The sequence below is a fragment of the Denticeps clupeoides genome, chromosome 10 (assembly GCF_900700375.1).
Source record: "Denticeps clupeoides chromosome 10, fDenClu1.1, whole genome shotgun sequence".
NCBI classification, from domain to species: Eukaryota; Metazoa; Chordata; class Actinopteri; order Clupeiformes; family Denticipitidae; genus Denticeps; species Denticeps clupeoides.
The window spans coordinates 18,496,466-18,515,721 of record NC_041716.1 but is presented as its reverse complement, the minus strand read 5'-3'; the positions used below and the strand labels follow the sequence as shown (position 1 = coordinate 18,515,721).

At 42.9% G+C, this 19,256-nt stretch overlaps 1 protein-coding gene across 1 annotated transcript; it reads left to right on the top strand.

Moving 5' to 3' along the window:
* Positions 1-1,538: 1,538 nt before the first annotated feature.
* si:dkey-32e6.6 (extracellular matrix protein 2) lies at positions 1,539-14,783 on the top strand. Its single transcript, XM_028994278.1, has 9 exons — positions 1,539-2,767; positions 2,974-3,038; positions 3,296-3,740; positions 3,855-3,970; positions 4,942-5,074; positions 5,579-5,736; positions 7,410-7,549; positions 12,975-13,301; positions 13,789-14,783. Exons 1-9 carry the CDS (start codon positions 2,572-2,574, stop codon positions 13,964-13,966), a joined length of 1,758 nt encoding a protein of 585 aa, XP_028850111.1. The 5' UTR covers positions 1,539-2,571; the 3' UTR covers positions 13,967-14,783.
* Positions 14,784-19,256: the final 4,473 nt, after the last annotated feature.

Sequence of the window (19,256 nt, the reverse complement as noted above, 5' to 3'; positions counted from 1 at the left end):
GAGAATTGCTGGTGTCTTCCTCTTGTAAGTCGCTTTGGATAAAAGCGTCTGCTAAATAAAGTAAAGTAAAGTAAAGTAAAGTAAAGTAAGAGTTACTCAAAGTCCTTACTTTCAATTAATTGATGTAAAGTAAGGACAAGTCTTGAATCCAATACAGCACTAGTAATTTTTAAGCACAGTTGGCCACAAACGTACCAAATTGTGAATTGTATGGTTCAACTCAAACATTACTATAAAAAAAGAGAAAAACTGGGAAAAAAAACTAGAGAAATTCCATATTAACAAATTGTGCTTTTTCTTCTTTTTATAGCAAAGAGTTGTACATCAGTTGTCTTTATTGACAAATGAGCACACTGGCTGCTGATATAGAGAAATTAAATAAAGCTTCATGCCCCACAGAATACTACAGTATTAGACTGTAGTCTTGTTCATTTTTTTTCAATTTTTTTTCATTAAAAAAAAATTTTTTTTTTCAATGTAGCGAAGTAAAATACTTCGGGAAAAATGTACTTGAGCACAAATGAGTAAAATTTCCTAAACAACTTTAAAAATGACAAATTGCTCACAAAAACTACTCAATTACTGTAACATGAGTAAATTTAATTTGTTATGTTCCACCTCTGGATTTAATGAATGTGCTTGGAGTGATGGAGTGTATCAGCATATGCATTTGCAATATGAGGACTCTGTGTTATCCACCAGACTACTAACACCCTATAAAATGGTCTTGCAATTGGACTCAATATAGTCTCGAGAAAAATGCCACAGACTGCAACAAATTAGCCCATGAAATCTGCTAAACCACCTTAAAAAATGAGGTGCCTTCAATTTTTCTCTCTGATGAAATCACTGTTGATATGACCCTAGCAACACAGGCATGGAAAATTTAGGTGTCCAATGCTATTCAGGAAAAAAACAATGTGAGGGTATGGCTTCTTTTGGCGAGTAGGCGTGAAAGATATGGGAATGTATGTTCTAGCCATAAACATATATAGCTGTTGCCCGTGCTGTAACTGTTGATGTCTGTGCAAACAGATGTGGAGTCGCAGTTATATGTCTCACTAAGCAGTGATCTGCTGTGGTCGCCAGCGCCTCTGCGGAGACGTGCGTTCTGCGGTGTTCTCGGTGACGATGTCTGCGTCATTTTCAGTGTGGACATGTGTGTGAGTGGGACGGGGTGGAGGATGGGTGGAAGCCTGCTTACATTTGTGAGCTGGTGTGTTAAGCCGGAATAAACCCTGTCCCTCTTTTCGCCAGTGTCTTACTCGTTTTCAGACATACTTGCCAATGGATGAAGGCCAAGCAGGGATGTCTGCCACTGAGAGGGAGAAGTGCGTCGTCTGTGATTCCAGGTCATGAACTGTTGTCCTTAACGGTCACGATAACTGTCATTTTTAGAACACAACAGGCACACATTTACATTTACAGCTTTTATCAGACGCCCTTATCCAGAGCGACTTACAGTCAGTAGTTACAGGGACAGTCCCCCCCTGGAGCAACTTAAGGTTAAGTGTCTTGCTCAGGGACACAATGGTAGTAAGTGGGATTTGAACCTGGGTCTTCTGGTTCATAGGCAAGTGTGTTACCCACTAGGCTACTACCACCCCACACGGGGGAAGAGGACACACAAATTATGAAAAAAAAAATGTAATGACATGAAAAACCTGAATAAATCTGGGAGTGGTTGGAATGGTTATGAGCATGGCATGGTATAATGAATTTGTGATGTGCTCAGTATAGACAACATCTTCACCCCGACCACCTCAACACTAAATGTGGGGAACTCTTGTCGTAAAAAAAAATGAATCCCTCCTGGAGGGTAAGAAAGACGAGTAGCATTTTGTGACTCGTGACAAAACCGAGACATTGCCATTGAAAACAGGGCTCTCAAAATTGGTCATGATTAAAATGAATTACAGTAAGAAATACTTCACGATATTAATAAGTCAGAACTGCTTATTATATAAACAGTAAATAAGGCAATCTGTCACTATTTTATAATTTGTTGAAACACATCTTGCGTTGAACTCAGAGGGTACTAGTTGAGTTAAAATCCCACGTGGGCACGTTGTCTCATAATTTGCCCCCTGTGAAAAAAAACATTTAACCATATATGAGACAATAAAATGGGGGTGTGCCTCTTTTGGTCTATGGGACACGTTGTGACATTTTCACTCTCCTTCTGCACAAGCAATTACCAAAAAATATATGTTGCGTCCCTGAAACAAAAGCACATTACAGCAGCAGACGCGAGATTTACCCTTTTATAAGTGCTATTTATATCAGTGTTCCTTTGCTATGTTTTCTCTCCCTCATGTTTGTCATTTAAACTCAGTTCCCAAATCCAAGTATGAGAAGAGTTTTTTTTTTTTTTTTTTTATGAATAAGGGTCCTTGTAAAGGACGGTCCTCTTTCTTGCCTGAATTACTCCTCCCTCCACTTTCTTTTCCACTCTCCTCCCAGATCCATTCTCACCTACTGTTTTTTTCTGACTCTGGCTGGATTTAAGCGTGTAGCTGGAGGGAAGTCCTCAGGTCCAGGCAGCCTGAGAGAACGCGTTGAACCTTAACCATGAAGGCCACATGGGCGCTGTGGGTTTGTGTGGGTACAGTAGCCCTGGCACTGGAACTTTGTGCAGCTTTGGGGGACTCCGATGACTTCTGGCCCACAGCGACAGGCTCAGTTGTGGAGAAGGACACCGGCTCCACAGAGGATGCAGCACCACAGGCACGTGTGACTCCGCTCACAATCCCACCGCCTGTTTCAGGTGAGTGCCACCAAAGTCTTTGTTCATCCTAAACTCCACTCCAGCTTATGATATACAACATGTTCATATGTTAACTGTTCCGTGATTAATATTGTGTGACTGGTTTCACGTGTATTGGATATGAGTTGGGGGTGGAGGGACTGGGGGACGGGGGGGGGTACGTCTTGCTGCTCAGTATGTCACACCGTGGCTGGCTGTGTTTACAGAGGTCACGAGGGCTGGAGAGACGCAGAGAAAGAGGCTTGTGAGGGGAGCGGCGTCGAACACACAGGTATTTTTAAAAAAGCGGCTGACACCATGCAAGTTCATAACATGTCATTTGAATACTGCAGTTGGTAATTTTTTAGTAATTTGAATTTCAATATATTTACATTATTTACATTATTATTATTTATGCATCAGCTGAATATTGCATGTAATATTTGGTTTCAGTTTTAGTTTTCTTTTTCTTTGTTTCAATTTAGAATAATGCAATAATACTATTGAGTTGGTATTTTTTCCGATTGTTTGCTTCTGCATATTAAACAGGCAGTAATGGGACGGACTTTACCAGTGTGGGTGGGGCTTCAGGCTGTGTTGGAGAGGATTGGTTTGGTTCCAGGACATCTAACAACTGTTCTGAAAGCCCTTCGAGATGAAAAGGGCCGCCTCCTAGATGCAGAAAGGACAGTAAAAAAGAAAGAGGATACCAGTGAAGATGAGGATGATGAAGAGGAGGATGAAGAGGAAGAGGAAGAGGAAGAAGAAGAGGAAGGGGAAGAAGGGGAGGAGGAAGAAGCAGAAGAGGAAGAGAAGGAAGAGGAGGAAAAAGAGGAAGAGAGTGCTGCAAACAGCACTGTCAGCAAGAACAGATTCACAGACTCCCTGCCTGATGGGTGCCAGATGGGCGGGGCTGTGATTCTTTGCAAGGGGATTGGCATGTCTCATCTGCCAGTCATCACACATTTACAGGTCACGACCCTGAAGCTGCCCGGTAAGTCTTGGTAAGAGGAGGTATGAGAAAAATAATGCTTGTCTGACGAGTCCTGGTTCTTCAAAATTCTGCTAGCATTCATGCAAATGAATTGATGTTGATTTTTGATTTCAGATAACAACATCAGCAGCATCCCCAGACGAGGTTTCTCTGGTCTGCCCAACCTGGTGGAGATAGATCTCAGCAGGAACAACTTGGAAGACTCCACCCTCAGCCCATACCTGTTCAGAGTGAGCCCCAGCCATTTCATTTACAGAATAATCACCAAACCGTCCAGTTCCATGCTGGAGAAGCAGAACCCCGGTAACCTGTTTAGTCATGAGCAGCGTGACCAGCATGGAAGCACAACTTGTCAAACTTGCTGGGATACTTACCTTGATACACTATCATAACCATCAAAGGCAGGGATACCAGATATGCCTTCTCTTTGGCAATTTCTACATAGTGAAATGGTGGTTCTACAATAGTTCACAATAGTACCTTCATCGATGGTAACTTGAAAGCACATTGTAAGTCGCTCTGGCGTCTGCCAAATGTCTTAAATGTAAATATAAATAGTTAATGGGTTCTCGACATGCATCTTTGGCTTCATAAGTATTTTCAGAACAGAAATATTATTGTTTTGGTTGCCAGATGTAAGTCAGATGATCTCCGCACCAAACCAAGACCAAGTACCAGAATAAACTTGTACTTGAGGCCTATGCCCTCTCAGCGAGGGAGCTGAAATCAGCCCACGGTCTCAGGAACCACAGCTCGGCCGAGGTCGGACCGTTCTGGCCACGTTCGAGCCTGCGTTGAAAAATGACGGGAAGCAAAGGGTCTGGGAATGAGTGGAAGTGAGGTCAGCCCTGCACTGTGTCTGCTCCATGCACCCCGCAAATGACAGAGTCGAGGCGAGCTGGCAGATGCTCTGAGAGAGACAAAGAGCGCCTCTAGCTCAGAAGCACACTGGTTGCCTAATGAATGGTTTAAATGTTCTTTACCTTAAAATAATTCCTCCAGCAGGCACTTTATAGGGTGAAATGGTGAACAGTGATACATGGCGTGCACGGCTGTGTAAATAATTCCAGGCCGTTTGAATGCTGTCTCCAGAATCATGGCACGGACCACAGCGTTAGTCCACAAGCCAGAACTAAATCAGACATATAAATATGACGTTGGACTGAAAATGGAAATATAAGTTTGCCTTCCCTGCTTTCAGAACCTGACGAAGTTGAAACGTCTCGTCCTTGACGGTAACGCCCTCACCGTGGTGCCGATTCTGCCGTCATCCCTGGAGGAGCTGAGCATTAATGAAAACAGAATTTCTCAACTTTTCCCTCGAAGTTTCCGAGGTGTGTGTTTCTGTGTCATCTATCATGTCTTCATTGTTTTTTTTATTTCATACATACATTTTGATAAGGTTCTGATTATGTTATTGAACACTTTTGGAACCAGATAGCATGATTCATCTAATAGTTCTTGGTTCTTTTTAACATGTGGTGGGGTCCACAAATCTAAGAAATTCTTCTTTTTTTAAACCTAAAATTCATTTTATTTTTCATGCAGAAATGATGTTTCTGAAGGCAGTGAAGTCGTGCTCTTAGTAAGGCAACAAAGAAACATACCTGCTGAAATATTTGCTAAACTAGAAATCTTTACATATTATGTTGTTTTTCTATATTATATATAACATTTTAGAACATTTGAAAACATGCAAAGAAACCCTCACCCATATCTCATCATTATCATTGGAACAGTGTGTTATTAATCCATGAAGTAACTATTTGGAATAAGAATATAGAATGTGTGTGTGGTCCGATGGTTTAGCGTTGTGTCAACCTGCTGTGTGTGGACAGGTCTGTCGGCTCTGCGTTCTCTGGATCTGAATATGAACGGCCTCTATGATGAGAGTGTGTCACCGCTGGCCTTCCGACCTCTGAAGAGTTTAGTGTACCTTCGTCTTGGTAACAACAGTTTCCGCTCCATCCCACTCGGCCTGCCCCCAACTCTTGAGGTCAGTCCTTTCTACTTTCAGACTCACCCTGATGCTTTACATCTTCGTTCATATATACTGTATGTCTATACACACTATATATATATGTATACACACATTCTGCTAAAAAAAATAAAGGGAACATTTATAAAATTCTTTACAAAGTTGAATGTGCTGACAACGAAATCACACAAAAATTATTGATGGAAATCAAATTTATCAACCCATGGAGGTCTGGATTTGGAGCCACACTCAAAATTAAAGTGGAAAAACACACTACAGGTTGATCCAACTTTGATGTAATGTCCTTAAAACAAGTAAAAATGAGTCTCAGTAGTGTGTGTGTCCTCCACGTGCCTGTATGACCTCCCTACAACGCCTGGACATGCTCCTGATGAGGTGGTGGATGGTCTCCTGCGGGATCTCCTCCCAGACCTGGACTAAAGCATCCTCCAACTCATGGACAGTCTGTGGTGCAGCGAGACATGATGTCCCAGATGTGCACAGATGGATTCAGGTCTGGGGAATGGGCGGGTCAGTCCATAGCATCAATACCTTCATCTTGCAGGAACCGCATCAGCATATGGTCTCACACGGGGTCTGAGGATCTCATCTTGGTACATCTTGGCAGTCAGGCTACCTCTGGTGAGCACATGGAGGGCTGTGCGACCCCCAAAGAAATGCCACCCCACAGCATTACTGGCCCACTGCCAAACTGGTGCAAGAAGCAAGATATTCTCCACAGCATCTCATATCTATCACATGTGCTCAGTGTGAACCTGCTTTCATCTGTGAAGAGCACCCGGACTGTTCTCTGGCAAATGCCAAACATGCTGCACGGTGTTGGGCTGTAAGCAGAACCCCCACCTGTGGATGTCGGGCCTTCATACCACCCTCATGGAGACCATTTCTGACCATCTGAGCAGACACATGCACATTTGTGGCCTGCTGGAGGTCATTTTGCAGGGCTCTGGCAGCGCTCCTCCTGTTCCTCCTAAAACAAAGGTGGAGGTAGTGCCCTGCTGGTGGTTTGTTGTCCTCCTATGTCCTCCTCCATGTCTCCTGATGTCCTGGCCTGTCTCCTGGTAGCGCCTTCATGCTCTGGACACTACATTAACAGACACATTAAGCCTTCTTGCCACAGCTCGCATTGATGTGCCATCCTGGATGAGCTGCACTGGTTGAGCCACTTGTGTGGGTTCTAGACTCCGTCTTATGATACCACTAGAGTGAAAGCGCCGCCATCATTCAAAATGGACCAAAACATCAGCCAGAAAGCATAGGAACTGAGTGGTCTGTGGTCACCACTTGCAGGACCACGCCTTTATTGCCTATAATTTCCACCTGTTGTCTATTCAATTTGCACAATAGCATGTGAAGTTGATTGTCAATCAGTGTTGCTTCCTGCACATTCCTCCAAGTGGACAGTCTGATTTGTGGCTGACGGGGAGTAACGTTGTGTTGTTTAAGTGTTCCCTTTATTTTTTGAGCACTGTATATATGTGTGTGCGTGAAAGTGAGGTGAATACATACATATTTTATTTTATGCTGTATGTGTGTGTGTGTGTGTGTGTGTGTGTGTGTGTGTGTGTGTGTGTGTATATTTATAATGAGGCTCAAACTGGATGTATGTGAGGTGTGGCTCGATTAGAGTGACGATTGTAATAGCGGCCTGCATCATGTTGTGTATTCAGGAGTTACGGTTAAGTGGAAACCTGCTGCAGGTGGTTGAGGGGGCGGCTCTGAACAATTCAGTTCATCTGAGAGTCATGGACCTGAGCAACAACTACCTGAGAGAGCACACCATCTCCCCAGAAGCCTGGATCCATTTACCGTATGTTTTTTTTATCAATCTTAATATTTAAAGGTAAATTTAACTCTGTTTAACCTCCCTTGTGTTTGGTAGTTAAATCTGCAAATTCAGTACTTCATTTACGCACCAGCAAAATGTTTTTTTTTTTACAAAAACATTTGTTCTTCATTAAGATACAAGTACACACATAACTTCTCCCAGAATGGTACAAACCATATCTTTTTCCTGAGAGGCGGTGTAGTGATGTGTCCTTGACACCTCAGGCGTGAGGTTGGCGAGGTCACTGTGCAAATACCTCAACTGCCACTAAGAGGCACTGCACAGCCAAAAATCCACTCAGCACGGTTGCTGGAAGCGGGAGACTGTCCCGCTGTTGTTATGAGGGTTAACATTGGTGTAGAACAATGAATGTAGTCATGAAACAGCTTGTATATAGTACTGACTTAATTTGAATATACAGTATTGTGATATTGTTTTGTAAAACTGTACCTTCTTCCAAATGGTTCGTAACGTTTTGTTCAGTAGCTCAGGACAGGATCAATTTGAGGTGCTGCCTTTCCACTACCTCACATGAGGCAGGCAGTTCTGTCCATGCGGGACATCAGGGTCGAGTTCTTGAAATGTAGAACTCTGTTTAGTTTAGGTATCCTATTCACTGCCATCAAAAATGAATGAAATAACCTGATTTTGTGTCATTCTCTGTATGCTGGAAGTCAAGGCCGGCCACTTTAATGTCATTCCATTCAGCCATCTTGTGCTAATTTTCTAGACCTGCAGTGAAACAAACCCCTACTGTTTCAAACTGATGATGGCAACATCTTTATGTCCCTCACTGCCACTTTCTATTAGTCTTTTTTTAATGACTGTCTCAGTCACTGCAGTCTTGCTTCACTATTTTGTTTGTAAAGCGGTTAATGGAGCTCTGTGTGTTGTGTGTGTTTTTGTGCTATTAACTCTGCTTAAATATACGTGAAATGTCCCTAAATAAGAAATGTGACAATTTATATATTTCAACATTTAATAAATAAATAAATAGGATATAAAAATAAAACAAATTATTTGTTTATTTACTTTGAATAAATTATAAGATAAAAATTCGATAAAAAAAATTCGAATCCTGAACTGCCAATGTGCCACTGAGGTGCCACTGATCAAGGTTCATGGTTACACACTGCTCACTAAAGTAATGGGTTAAATGCATAGGACACGTTTTGTTGTTTCACCATGCAGTGCTGTGCTGTGTATCACAATGACAAAAACAAACATTCATTTATTTCTGACACCCAACAGGCTACCTTAAAATAGGAGGAGCCTGTAACGTTGATTGACAGCTCTCACTCATCCTACTTTGTCATTCTGGACAATTTATACCACAAACTGTCAATAAAAAAATCATATCTGGCAAACTAGTGAATAAAACATTAGCCAATTCAAAATAGTGTCATAAATTTCTCTTTTGTAAATGAGCATTTTCATGTCCATCAAAAGCTATCCCAAGCCACAAACACACACGAATATGATGACCGATCCATTTTAGCTTGAACTCTTCCAGACACAGAAGCTTGTGAACTCCCAGCCTCGATTTAGGTTTCAGCGTTTAATGTACAAACTTGCCTTTAGTGAACTGAAGTGAAGTATTTTTTTTATGAGTACCAATGCAGAGAGGTCAAAGGGCAACGTTTGAGTACCGGCTTTCTCCTCCAAGGCCTGGCTATAATAGGGCTGTTTTAGCATCAGGGTTTCTCAGATCTCTTTCTTCAGGACCCACCACACCTTTGTTGCATCCCTCTTTTAAAACGTGCGTTTCATCCCACTGGGTCATTACTGAACCTTAATCGGTTTAATGAGTAGTGAGTGTGTCCGATCAGGTCTTTGATGCTCCTTGGAACCCTGGTTTATGTGTGACCCCAAAGACCTCACCTGATCACTAAAATAAGGCTTTGATCTTCTTAATTTATGTTGAACAGTGTTGATGTATAGAAAACTTTAACTGGAAACTTTTTTTTTATTTGCTCAAGCACAGAGACTCTGTGAGGTTTTCTGTTTTGGAAAAGATTTTGTCCTCTCGTACTGCGTGTTTTTGACTTGTAGAAAAACTCCCCCGAGTTTGGTTATTGGTTGTTCCATATTTATCAGTCGGCACCATTTGTTCCTCATTAGCTGTGTGCTGCAGGAGGTGGTGAACGGATGAAACCTTCACGGCAGGGGTGGAGGGGTTGGCTGGGGGCCTCGACTGGGAGGCTGACTTGAGTTGCAGTGATGTTGATGGATGAAGTGGTCGAGGTGTTTTGATATTACGGGAAGGTGGTGGTGGAGGTGGCGCAGGGGACGAGTTGTGAGTCTCATGATGAGTCCTGTTTCGTAATGACTTGTGTGAAGCAGGTGGCCTGAGGTGACGGCCACAGCCCGGCAGCTGGACAGATATGAAGCAGGAGGGCAGATCAGGATGCACACTCATACATTCTAATACACACAGAGGAGTATGCCCACACAAACACACACATCCATCATCATGGCGTACATAATCAGCCACAACATTAGAACTGCTCTGCCAAGACAGTGTTAATATCTTAATTGTTGGACTCCAACAGACCTTATTAGAAGATTCTTTAAGTAGTGCCTCCAAAGAGTAGACATTAGATTGAGAATTTGATGCCAACACTTTGAGGTCTTCGCCATGTTCTTCAATCAATAATCTTAATCCATAATCACATGCACACACTCTCATCTACTTTTAAATGCTACCTCACACAGTCCAGTGTCAAAGTGAACATGCACATGGTTCTCAAAAGGAATGTCCCTCTGACATCTCTGTGGAAGAAAGTTTGAGATAAGAACACAGGAGGGGCAGTGGTGGCCTAGTGGTTAAGGAAGCGCCCCCGAATCCCGATCCGCCAAACCACCGTCCCCTCACACTGTTCCCCGGTCGCCTGTCATGGCTGCCCACTGCTCACTAAGGGTGATGGTTAAAAGCAGAAGACTCATTTTGTTGTGTCACCACGTGCTGTGCTTTGTATGACATTCACTTCACTTTCACAGTAACACAGACAGCACAAATCTGCCTCGTCATGAAAGTGGTTAGCACCTTCTACATGCCAGGTTATGCAAGCATTGTGCAACACTGGCATCGGTGTGCGCCTGTGGGAGTTTCAGCCTCTGTTTCTCGTTAGGATGAGCTCCCTGGATCACGTTATTGATCGTTCCTGGCAACAGCTTGGGAACTGTGGGCCACAGCGATCCTCGTCCAGAGTACAGCCTGTTGGGCGTGTCACTTCTGATGTCAGAATGCATCTATTTTACATATTATAGAGCATTTGTGGCCTTATAGGCAGTGGTGGCCTAACAGTTAAGGAAGCGGCCCCATAATCAGAAGGTTGCCGGTTTGAAGGGCGTCTGATAAATGCTGTAAATGTAAATGAATCCCAATCTGCCAAGGTGCATCTGAGGTTCTACTGAGCAAAGCGCCGTCCCCACACACTGCTCCCCGGGCGCCTGTCATGGCTGCCCACTGCTCACCAAGGGTGATGGTTCAAAGCAGAGGGCACATTTCATTGTGTCACCGTGTGCTGTGCTGCAGTGTTTAGCAATCACATCACTTTCACTTTACAGTTACATTGTAAGCATGTAAAGATTTATCTCATGGTTTGTGTTGTGTGGCCATTGAGGTTAACTGTTATACTTTTCAGGCCAAATGGTTATTTTATTCTTCAGTAGTATGTGTGTGCTGGTTGGTATGTGAGTGAGTGTGTGTATCTGATGCGTCACGCCTGTGAACCGGGAGCCGATGCCCAGTAAAATATTTGTGGCTTTTTATTGTCCATTTTAACTGCTGCGCCGTTCCACTCGCTCATGCCTGCAGATTGATACACTTAATGACCACAAAATTTGTCTTTACACTGAATTCCAAGAAAATATTGAACGGCTGCAACTACTGTGTCCACTGAAAACGACAAGACTAAAGAACTGAAACCCCACTGCCCACTTGAAGCGAGGACCGAATGATTGGAGGCAAAAATATCTCTATTTCGTGTCTGCTATGAAGAGCAGACTTTGTTATGATGTAAATATGAAACTGTAACTGTAAAAGCTGCATGCGCTGCTGCGTGCTGAAATGAAAACGACTGGATAGAAGTATAAACATTTAAATGTTCTTCCAGAGTCAGATTTGGGCCTGCTGTGTAGAATCTTTGGCGTTGGTGGGGAAGGCCATTGCAGCCAAGGCTGTGAGTCAGTTCATCACCAAGTATAATAGTAACATGAAAATAATTTGGGTGGAAAACCAAAAAAAAAAAAAGAAAAGTGAAAAGGGTGGACGTAGCCTAGTGGGTGACCCTAGTGGCTGGAAACAGAGGATGCGTTTGTGGGTGTCTCCAGGGGGGGACTGTCCCTGTAACTAATAATTGTAAGTTCTGTATAAGGGGCGTCTGAAAAATGCTGTAAATTTACATGAATAGAAACTCATGGACTGGGGCTTCCTGGGACTTGACTTCACCTCACATTTACAGCAGCATTTATCAGACGCCCTTATCCAGAGCAACTTACAATCAGTAGTTACAGGGACAGTCCCCCTGGGTTAAGTGTCTTGCTCAGGGACACAATGGTAGTAAGTGGGGTTTGGTTCATAGGCGAGTGTTTAACCCACTAGGCTACTACCACCCTTTTGGACCTTCTGGACCTTCAGCTTCTGGAGATGAGGCAGTGTCCAATTTTTTGTGATGACGTGTTCCACATCTTTACATGTTCCAACTGTTCCACATCTTTACATGTCCACATTCCATCTTGCATAACACCATAACTGGACCAGTAGGCTTTCTCCATCTTCCCCACCACCACCACAACAAAATCCTCCACTGACCCTGGTTTCCCATCCCAAAGTTAATTACATACATTCAGGCCTTTTCTTCCCAAGTCAATCATCACAATGATAACTTGGTGCAGGTATAATACAGACAAGTATTCATGTTTTCATAAGTTCATAATCACCCGTGGCTGTGAATCATTGATGTTTGCATAAGCATAGAATGAGCCCTCATGTCAAAATACAGAGTGACTTGTACAGAGTTGTGTCACCATCTTGTTTCCTACCATAGTCCTGAATGGACAAACCAAACCAAAAGCAGCAGCGTGAATCCCAACTAACTGAAACCTCATGAAACAGGTTGCAGGAAAATGACCTGAGGACATGCATAGTTCTTACGAACTTAAAATAACACGACTCGTTCTCCTGTGCTGGATAATGGTGCTGCCGTGACCATTTTAAACATAATATTATAAAAACTATTTTATTTGTTCAGGTGCATCATATGATACAATAATGTACCATAAATTATTGTGGTTCATCTGTGCATTATTTATTTTCATATGGATATGGTGGATATACGCTTTGAAGCCTCATCTCTACCTTATAAATTATAGACTTAAATCACGTCTTCTTTTTTTTCCACAGTAAACTGGAAGCACTGGACCTGTCTTACAACCAGTTGTCCCTGGTGCCTTCACATTTACCCAGAGTCTTACGTCAGCTCTCCCTCCAGCACAACCACATCGACACCATCCCTGCTAAAGTTGTGGGTCACCTCAGACCTGGGCTGGAGTCTCTGCGCCTGTCCCACAACAAGCTGCGGGATCATGGGCTGATGGGGGTATCGTTCCGTGGGACCTTTCAGTCTTTGGTGGAGCTCCGATTGGACCACAACCTCCTGGAGACAGTCCCAGCCTGCATGCGTGTGTTCCGCAGACTTCAGCTACTCCACCTCGACCACAACCGCATCAGGTACTTTTCGCAGTTGCAGACATCCATGTCCAATGAGGTTGAAAAAGAGCTGCTATCCCACTGAGCACATGCATTATACTCAAATCTGACAGTTCGAACCAAACCGGCCAAATACTGACATGGTCCTTCATGACAGGATCTAGCCCAGAGGCAGGCTTTAGTGTGCTTATACACTATTGGAAATTATTCCCGTCTGAACCTGCACTGCTCAACTCCCCGGCTCTTTCTCTGCCGTCACTTACGGGGCCTTTTCACCTCAATTCTTAAATAATATTTCTTTCACAATATAATTTGTTGATTCCTGATTCGTCTCTTTCATACAATAAGAGTCATTCTGTTCTCTCCCTACTTCACGTTGGGCTAAAGTATTGACATACAGATCGATGTGAGCCAAGCAGAAAGCTTAACACAGCCATGCATCCTGCATATATTAATATTATCACTGGTGTTAATAGCAGTTTTTTTAACCTTTTTTTTCGCCGTACAGGTCTGTGGCAAAGTACTCGGTGTGCAAACGCAGAGTGACGGAAAAGTCTCCCTTGACGGCTCTGCATCTAGAGCACAACCTGATTGAGCCAAGCAGCATCCCGACCTCAGCCCTGTCCTGCATCAGGGAACCCCGGAACATCGTCCTGGAACCTCAGAGTCACACGGGCGTCCAATAAACCCAACTCAGTTTATTCTGTTCCATTTCTGATGTTTCTCCGCTGTTCGTTTGTATTCATTCGCTGTTCTTCTGTGTCAGTCACATTTCTGTGTATCAGTTCAAGTACTTTCCCTCCATCTCTTACCACAGTTGTGTGATGTCATTGCATTTAAAATTCCTACTGCACACTACAGTGCTGAAGTATTGTTTTCACAAATTTCTTTTATTTGAATTCCTTATCAATAATACATGAGTCCACAGGAAATTTCCTATCAGGTTTTGTTCATATTAAATTCATTGTTTGTACCTTTTGTTCGTTTATGATGAAAGTAGATTAGGAATGTTGCTGGTGTCATATTAACAGTCATATTTTCACCTTCCTATGCAACAGCTGCAGGTGAATAGCGATGCAGTTTGAAGACCAATGGGCGTGATAATAAGGCCGTGAGGAAATGAGGCAGAACTTAATTTGAATTTCCCAAACACCTTCACGGCCGATTGCTGCGTTGTCTCTGTGTGAAGGCTCAGGACTGTGTGCATCCCATGGTATTCCCCCTGGGTGATCATATGTCAATTCCTCGTGTTTATTAACAAGTCATTAAATGTCCATTTCATCTCCCACACTATGAAACCATTGATGCCATAGGCATAGGATCCCAACTCCGTCTCTTTTAACCCCTCCCCTACACCGTCGACCTTCAATGACCTTGATTGTTGTTCACCAAAATCTAGTGTTAAATCAGAGTTAAGCCAGCCACTTTTTTGGCAATAATGTACTCCCCGTGGTTAAATGCACGCTTTCTTTACCTATTTCAATCATGTAAATGTTGTTTTTAAACCCGATGGTCACTGACAGATAGTGTGGCATTTGCTCACGAGTCGTGTCCCCACAACCCCTCCCTTGACCAAAGGGACAGGAATTGTGGGAGCAGGCCATGCATGTAGTAAAATATGATAACAGCACTGGGGTTGCAGCAGTAGTGCATTCACAAACGGTCTAATGCCTTTCATGTTTTAATGGATCTTGCTATTTGTCTTACTTGTCACCAATGGCTACTTTTAAAATTTTAGGTTTTATGTTTTTTAAAGTTTAAGTGTCTCCCATTCATTGCATTGGTTCTTCTTAATCCTTCGTGGCATGTTGCCTTGTATGCTGCATAAATCATCTCTTAGGCCCTGTCCCATTTTTCACTCCCATCATCCTCCACCCTCATGTTGGTTTAATTACTCGGCAAGCGAGCACTGAAGAGTCTTTTCATACAGACCTCAAAAAAACTTCCAGAACGCTTCTGATTTCCAATTCCCAACAATGGAACAGTTTTAGACCTTTCCTCCAAGGTCCAACTACTCGTCTCCTTTTCTTTGCTCTCTTTGTTGATGTCCCCACTGCATCTTGCAGTCCTCCTGGACCCATCTGCAATGCAACAGGCTCCAGAATATATTTTGGGTTCTGAATTACACAGTAATCTGTGGGCAAGATCCCAACTTGTGTTCAAGTTGGCACAGCATGTCAGGCACAATGTCAGGGGAAGAAAGAGACAGAATAAATACGATACATAGAGTTTAGTGCCATCTCTTCCATTTTGAACATCTTTGGGATTGTTTTTCAGATGATATGAAGAGCTGAGTAACAGACTCTAACAAGAGGCAGTTGTTGGGAATGACAAGACAAAATGTCTTCCTGAATGCATGTTTGGCCTGAGCTTCATCAGGCTGACCTCCTCAGCAGGAAAGAAAGCGAATAGTGAGTTCTTAAGACCTGGTAGCAGACAAAAGCTCAAGGATCTGAACAGCAAGGGGAAAATTATAATGGAGAGATGAAGAGGTGTTACCAGTCTTTGGTGTTTAGTACAGACCAGAGGTGTTCCATGTGAATCAGTGACAGGGACATGGGTCTCCAAGATCCCAATTCATGTGTGGAGAGTTCCACAGGTCATGATTAAAAAAAGGTGTCAGACAACTAGATATGATATTATTTTTATGGTCAGCACACCAGTTCTACTGGTTTAATCAATTCCTGATGCTAATAAGTTCCTGTTGGACAATGCAACTGCGGATACGGGTTTGGAAGGCAGGTAGTAAGGTGGGTAGGCTACAGGGGCACAATGGTAGTAAGTAGGATTTAAACCTGGGTCTTCTGGTTCGTAGGCGAGTGTGTTACCTAACAGAAGACCCAGGTTTAAATCCTACTTACTACCATTGTGTCCCTGAGCCAGACACTTAACCCTAAGTTGCTCCAGGGGGGGGACTGTCCCTGTAACTACTGATTGTAAGTCGCTCTGGATAAGGGCGTCTGATAAATGCTGTAAATGTAAAATGTAAATGGAAGGCAAGGACCTTTAAGGCACGTCTAAATAAGCATTCATTCATCTGCAGCAGATAAGAAGAGACATGAGGAAGAGATAAAGGTGGGTTTGCATTAGCTGTTACAGTAATATTTGGTCCTGGGTTTGAACCCAGGCTCTAGCTTTGTGTGTGCAGAGTTTACACACTCTTCCTGTGTTGATGTGGGTGTCCTCCAGGTTCTCTGACACTCATAGGCAGGTGAATTGGCCATACAGGGAGTGCAGAATTATTAGGCAAGTTGTATTTTTGAGGAATAATTTTATTATTGAACAACAACCATGTTCTCAATGAACCCAAAAAAACTCATTAATATCAAAGCTGAATGTTTTTGGAAGTAGTTTTTAGTTTGTTTTTATTTTGAGCTATTTTAGGGGGATATCTGTGTGTGCAGGTGACTATTACTGTGCATAATTATTAGGCAAAAAAAAATATATACCCATTTCAATTATTTATTTTTACCAGTAAAACCAATATAACATCTCCACATTCACAAATATACATTTCTGACATTCAAAAACAAAACAAAAACAAATCAGCGACCAATATAGCCACCTTTCTTTGCAAGGACACTCAAAAGCCTGCCATCCATGGATTCTGTCAGTGTTTTGATCTGTTCACCATCAACATTGCGTGCAGCAGCAACCACAGCCTCCCAGACACTGTTCAGAAAGGTGTACTGTTTTCCCTCCTTGTAAATCTCACATTTGATGATGGACCACAGGTTCTCAATGGAGTTCAGATCAGGTGAACAAGGAGGCCATGTCATTAGTTTTTCTTCTTTTATACCCTTTCTTGCCAGCCACACTGTGGAGTACTTGGACACGTGTGATGGAGCATTGTCCTGCATGAAAATCATGTTTTTCTTGAAGGATGCAGACTTCTTCCTGTACCACTGCTTGAAGAAGGTGTCTTCCAGAAACTGGCAGTAGGACTGGGAGTAGGACTCCCGGTCAGAGCAGAGCAGGAGAGTAGATTAATTTACTTATAGAAACTTTCATTGTTGATAGAAGCCCATTATAGTATCTTTAGAAGAATAAATGCAGATCTTAATGCACAATGACACCCAGATTTCTGACCTCACATATCCAGAAAGGCCCAACCAGTTTTCTAATTGATCTGGTGAGCGATTCTATGAACAAGGCACATTAGGTATGCAGACCAGGAGCATCTCAGCAGATTTGGAGATTGTCAGGAACGAGTGGCGGGAAAGAAAATTATGTAAATAGAAACACATGAAACACGGCAAGGATGCATTTATACTAATAATCACAGATGAACACAATTGAGTAACCAGGGTGCACAAGACAGACAACATGACTGAGGCAGAGATACTAGCCTCACAATTTGTGAAAATCCCTCAGATCTTTGGCCCTTTTTCTGCTCACAGGACGTGGCTGGCGGCTTCTGTTTTATTAGCAGGAAGGCGTGAGCAGGGGAGGGCAGATGCAGTACCCACCTCAGAGTATTAGAACTTGATGGCAGGCTTTACTCGCGAACGATGTGCAGGGGTAATCCCAGTGGTGGATTCAGCTTCAGACAACGGGCTAGAATCTTGGTCATTTCCAGAAGAAACGGTCAGCAACATCGAGATCAAAATGAGAACCAATAGGGCAATCGAAATATCGAAGTCAGGGCCAAAAGAAGTCGACGTGGGGCTAGGGCAGTCAGAAGAAAAGGCTCACAGCAGACATGACACTGAGGCCGAGAAACGAGTTTGCAGTTTGTTTGGTCTCGCTTCTCCCCTTTTATACTATACGGTTTGTGTGGGTGTGGCGCGCTTCCGGTTTGTCCAGGGCATGGTCTTCTGTGCGCCCTCTGGTGGGAAGGAGGCCAGGCGGCGGCCATGACAGCATTAAAAGTCATGTTACCAGCCTGCTTGGTGCTACTGTGTAGGTGCTATACCTGCAGTGCAAGTAAATTATATTAAATTTTATGCCAACATGTCAAATTATTCATTTAAATTGTGGGCTATAAAGGAAAGAGATGGAATTCAATGTTTAAACAATCATCTGTACAGCATTTTATTCCAACCTTCAGCAGGCAGTGTTTTATATTTATATTCTGACAAGATTACTATAAGTCCCTAAATATATTCTTTATAGAAATATTTGAATTACTGAAATATAACATTGTTTAAGCATTCCAATAAGCATAAACTCTTATTCAAACATTTAACAATCAATTATACAAAAACATTACATTTTACAGCAGGGGAAGTAATAACTGAATGGTGTCCTGGTCTGATGCAACATCTCACATATGTTTGAGAGGCCATCCCAAATAACTTGGCCACTGAGCTGGATGCGTGTACATGGGAACCGACATGCTGACTCTTCACTTTGTGGCTGCTGTCAGCAGCAGAAAATTAAATGTACTACAACACTTGGTTTAGTGCACAACGTTTTTCAGATGTGTAATCACACCATTGTCCTGCTGGTTCCTCCTCGCTTCTGGAGTGTGCGGTGAGACTCATCTCTACATAATTGGATAGTCCTTTTAGCTGAAGAGCATCATTGTCTCAGGAAACAACGGGCTGATCAGCCTTTCTATTATTCTAGCATCTCACAAGCTTCAGCAGAGCATCATATCCGCTGTCCTTGGATCGTAAATAGCTTGATGGTACTTTTTAGTACAGAATGAGCAACGTCTCATGCAACAGCCTCAACAAGCCTCTCCCCATTTTCATCCAAAGGGTAGTTTAAGGGCACATGTTTGTTATGGAGCAGAAGGCTTGATTCTCATATCCTTCATATCCTCTTTGGCAAACACAGGCTCTGCTGCCCTCTTGGTCTTCCTGCTGCCTCTAGAAGTTTTGACATGTGGCGTGTCCTCCTTGGCATGGACATCAGTCCAATTCTGTGTCTTTTTCTCTTTTCCCACACCCCTTCAAACTGTTTTACACATTCGTACATAAACCAACACACTGCACACATACAGTATGCTGTATCATATAAAACTGTAGA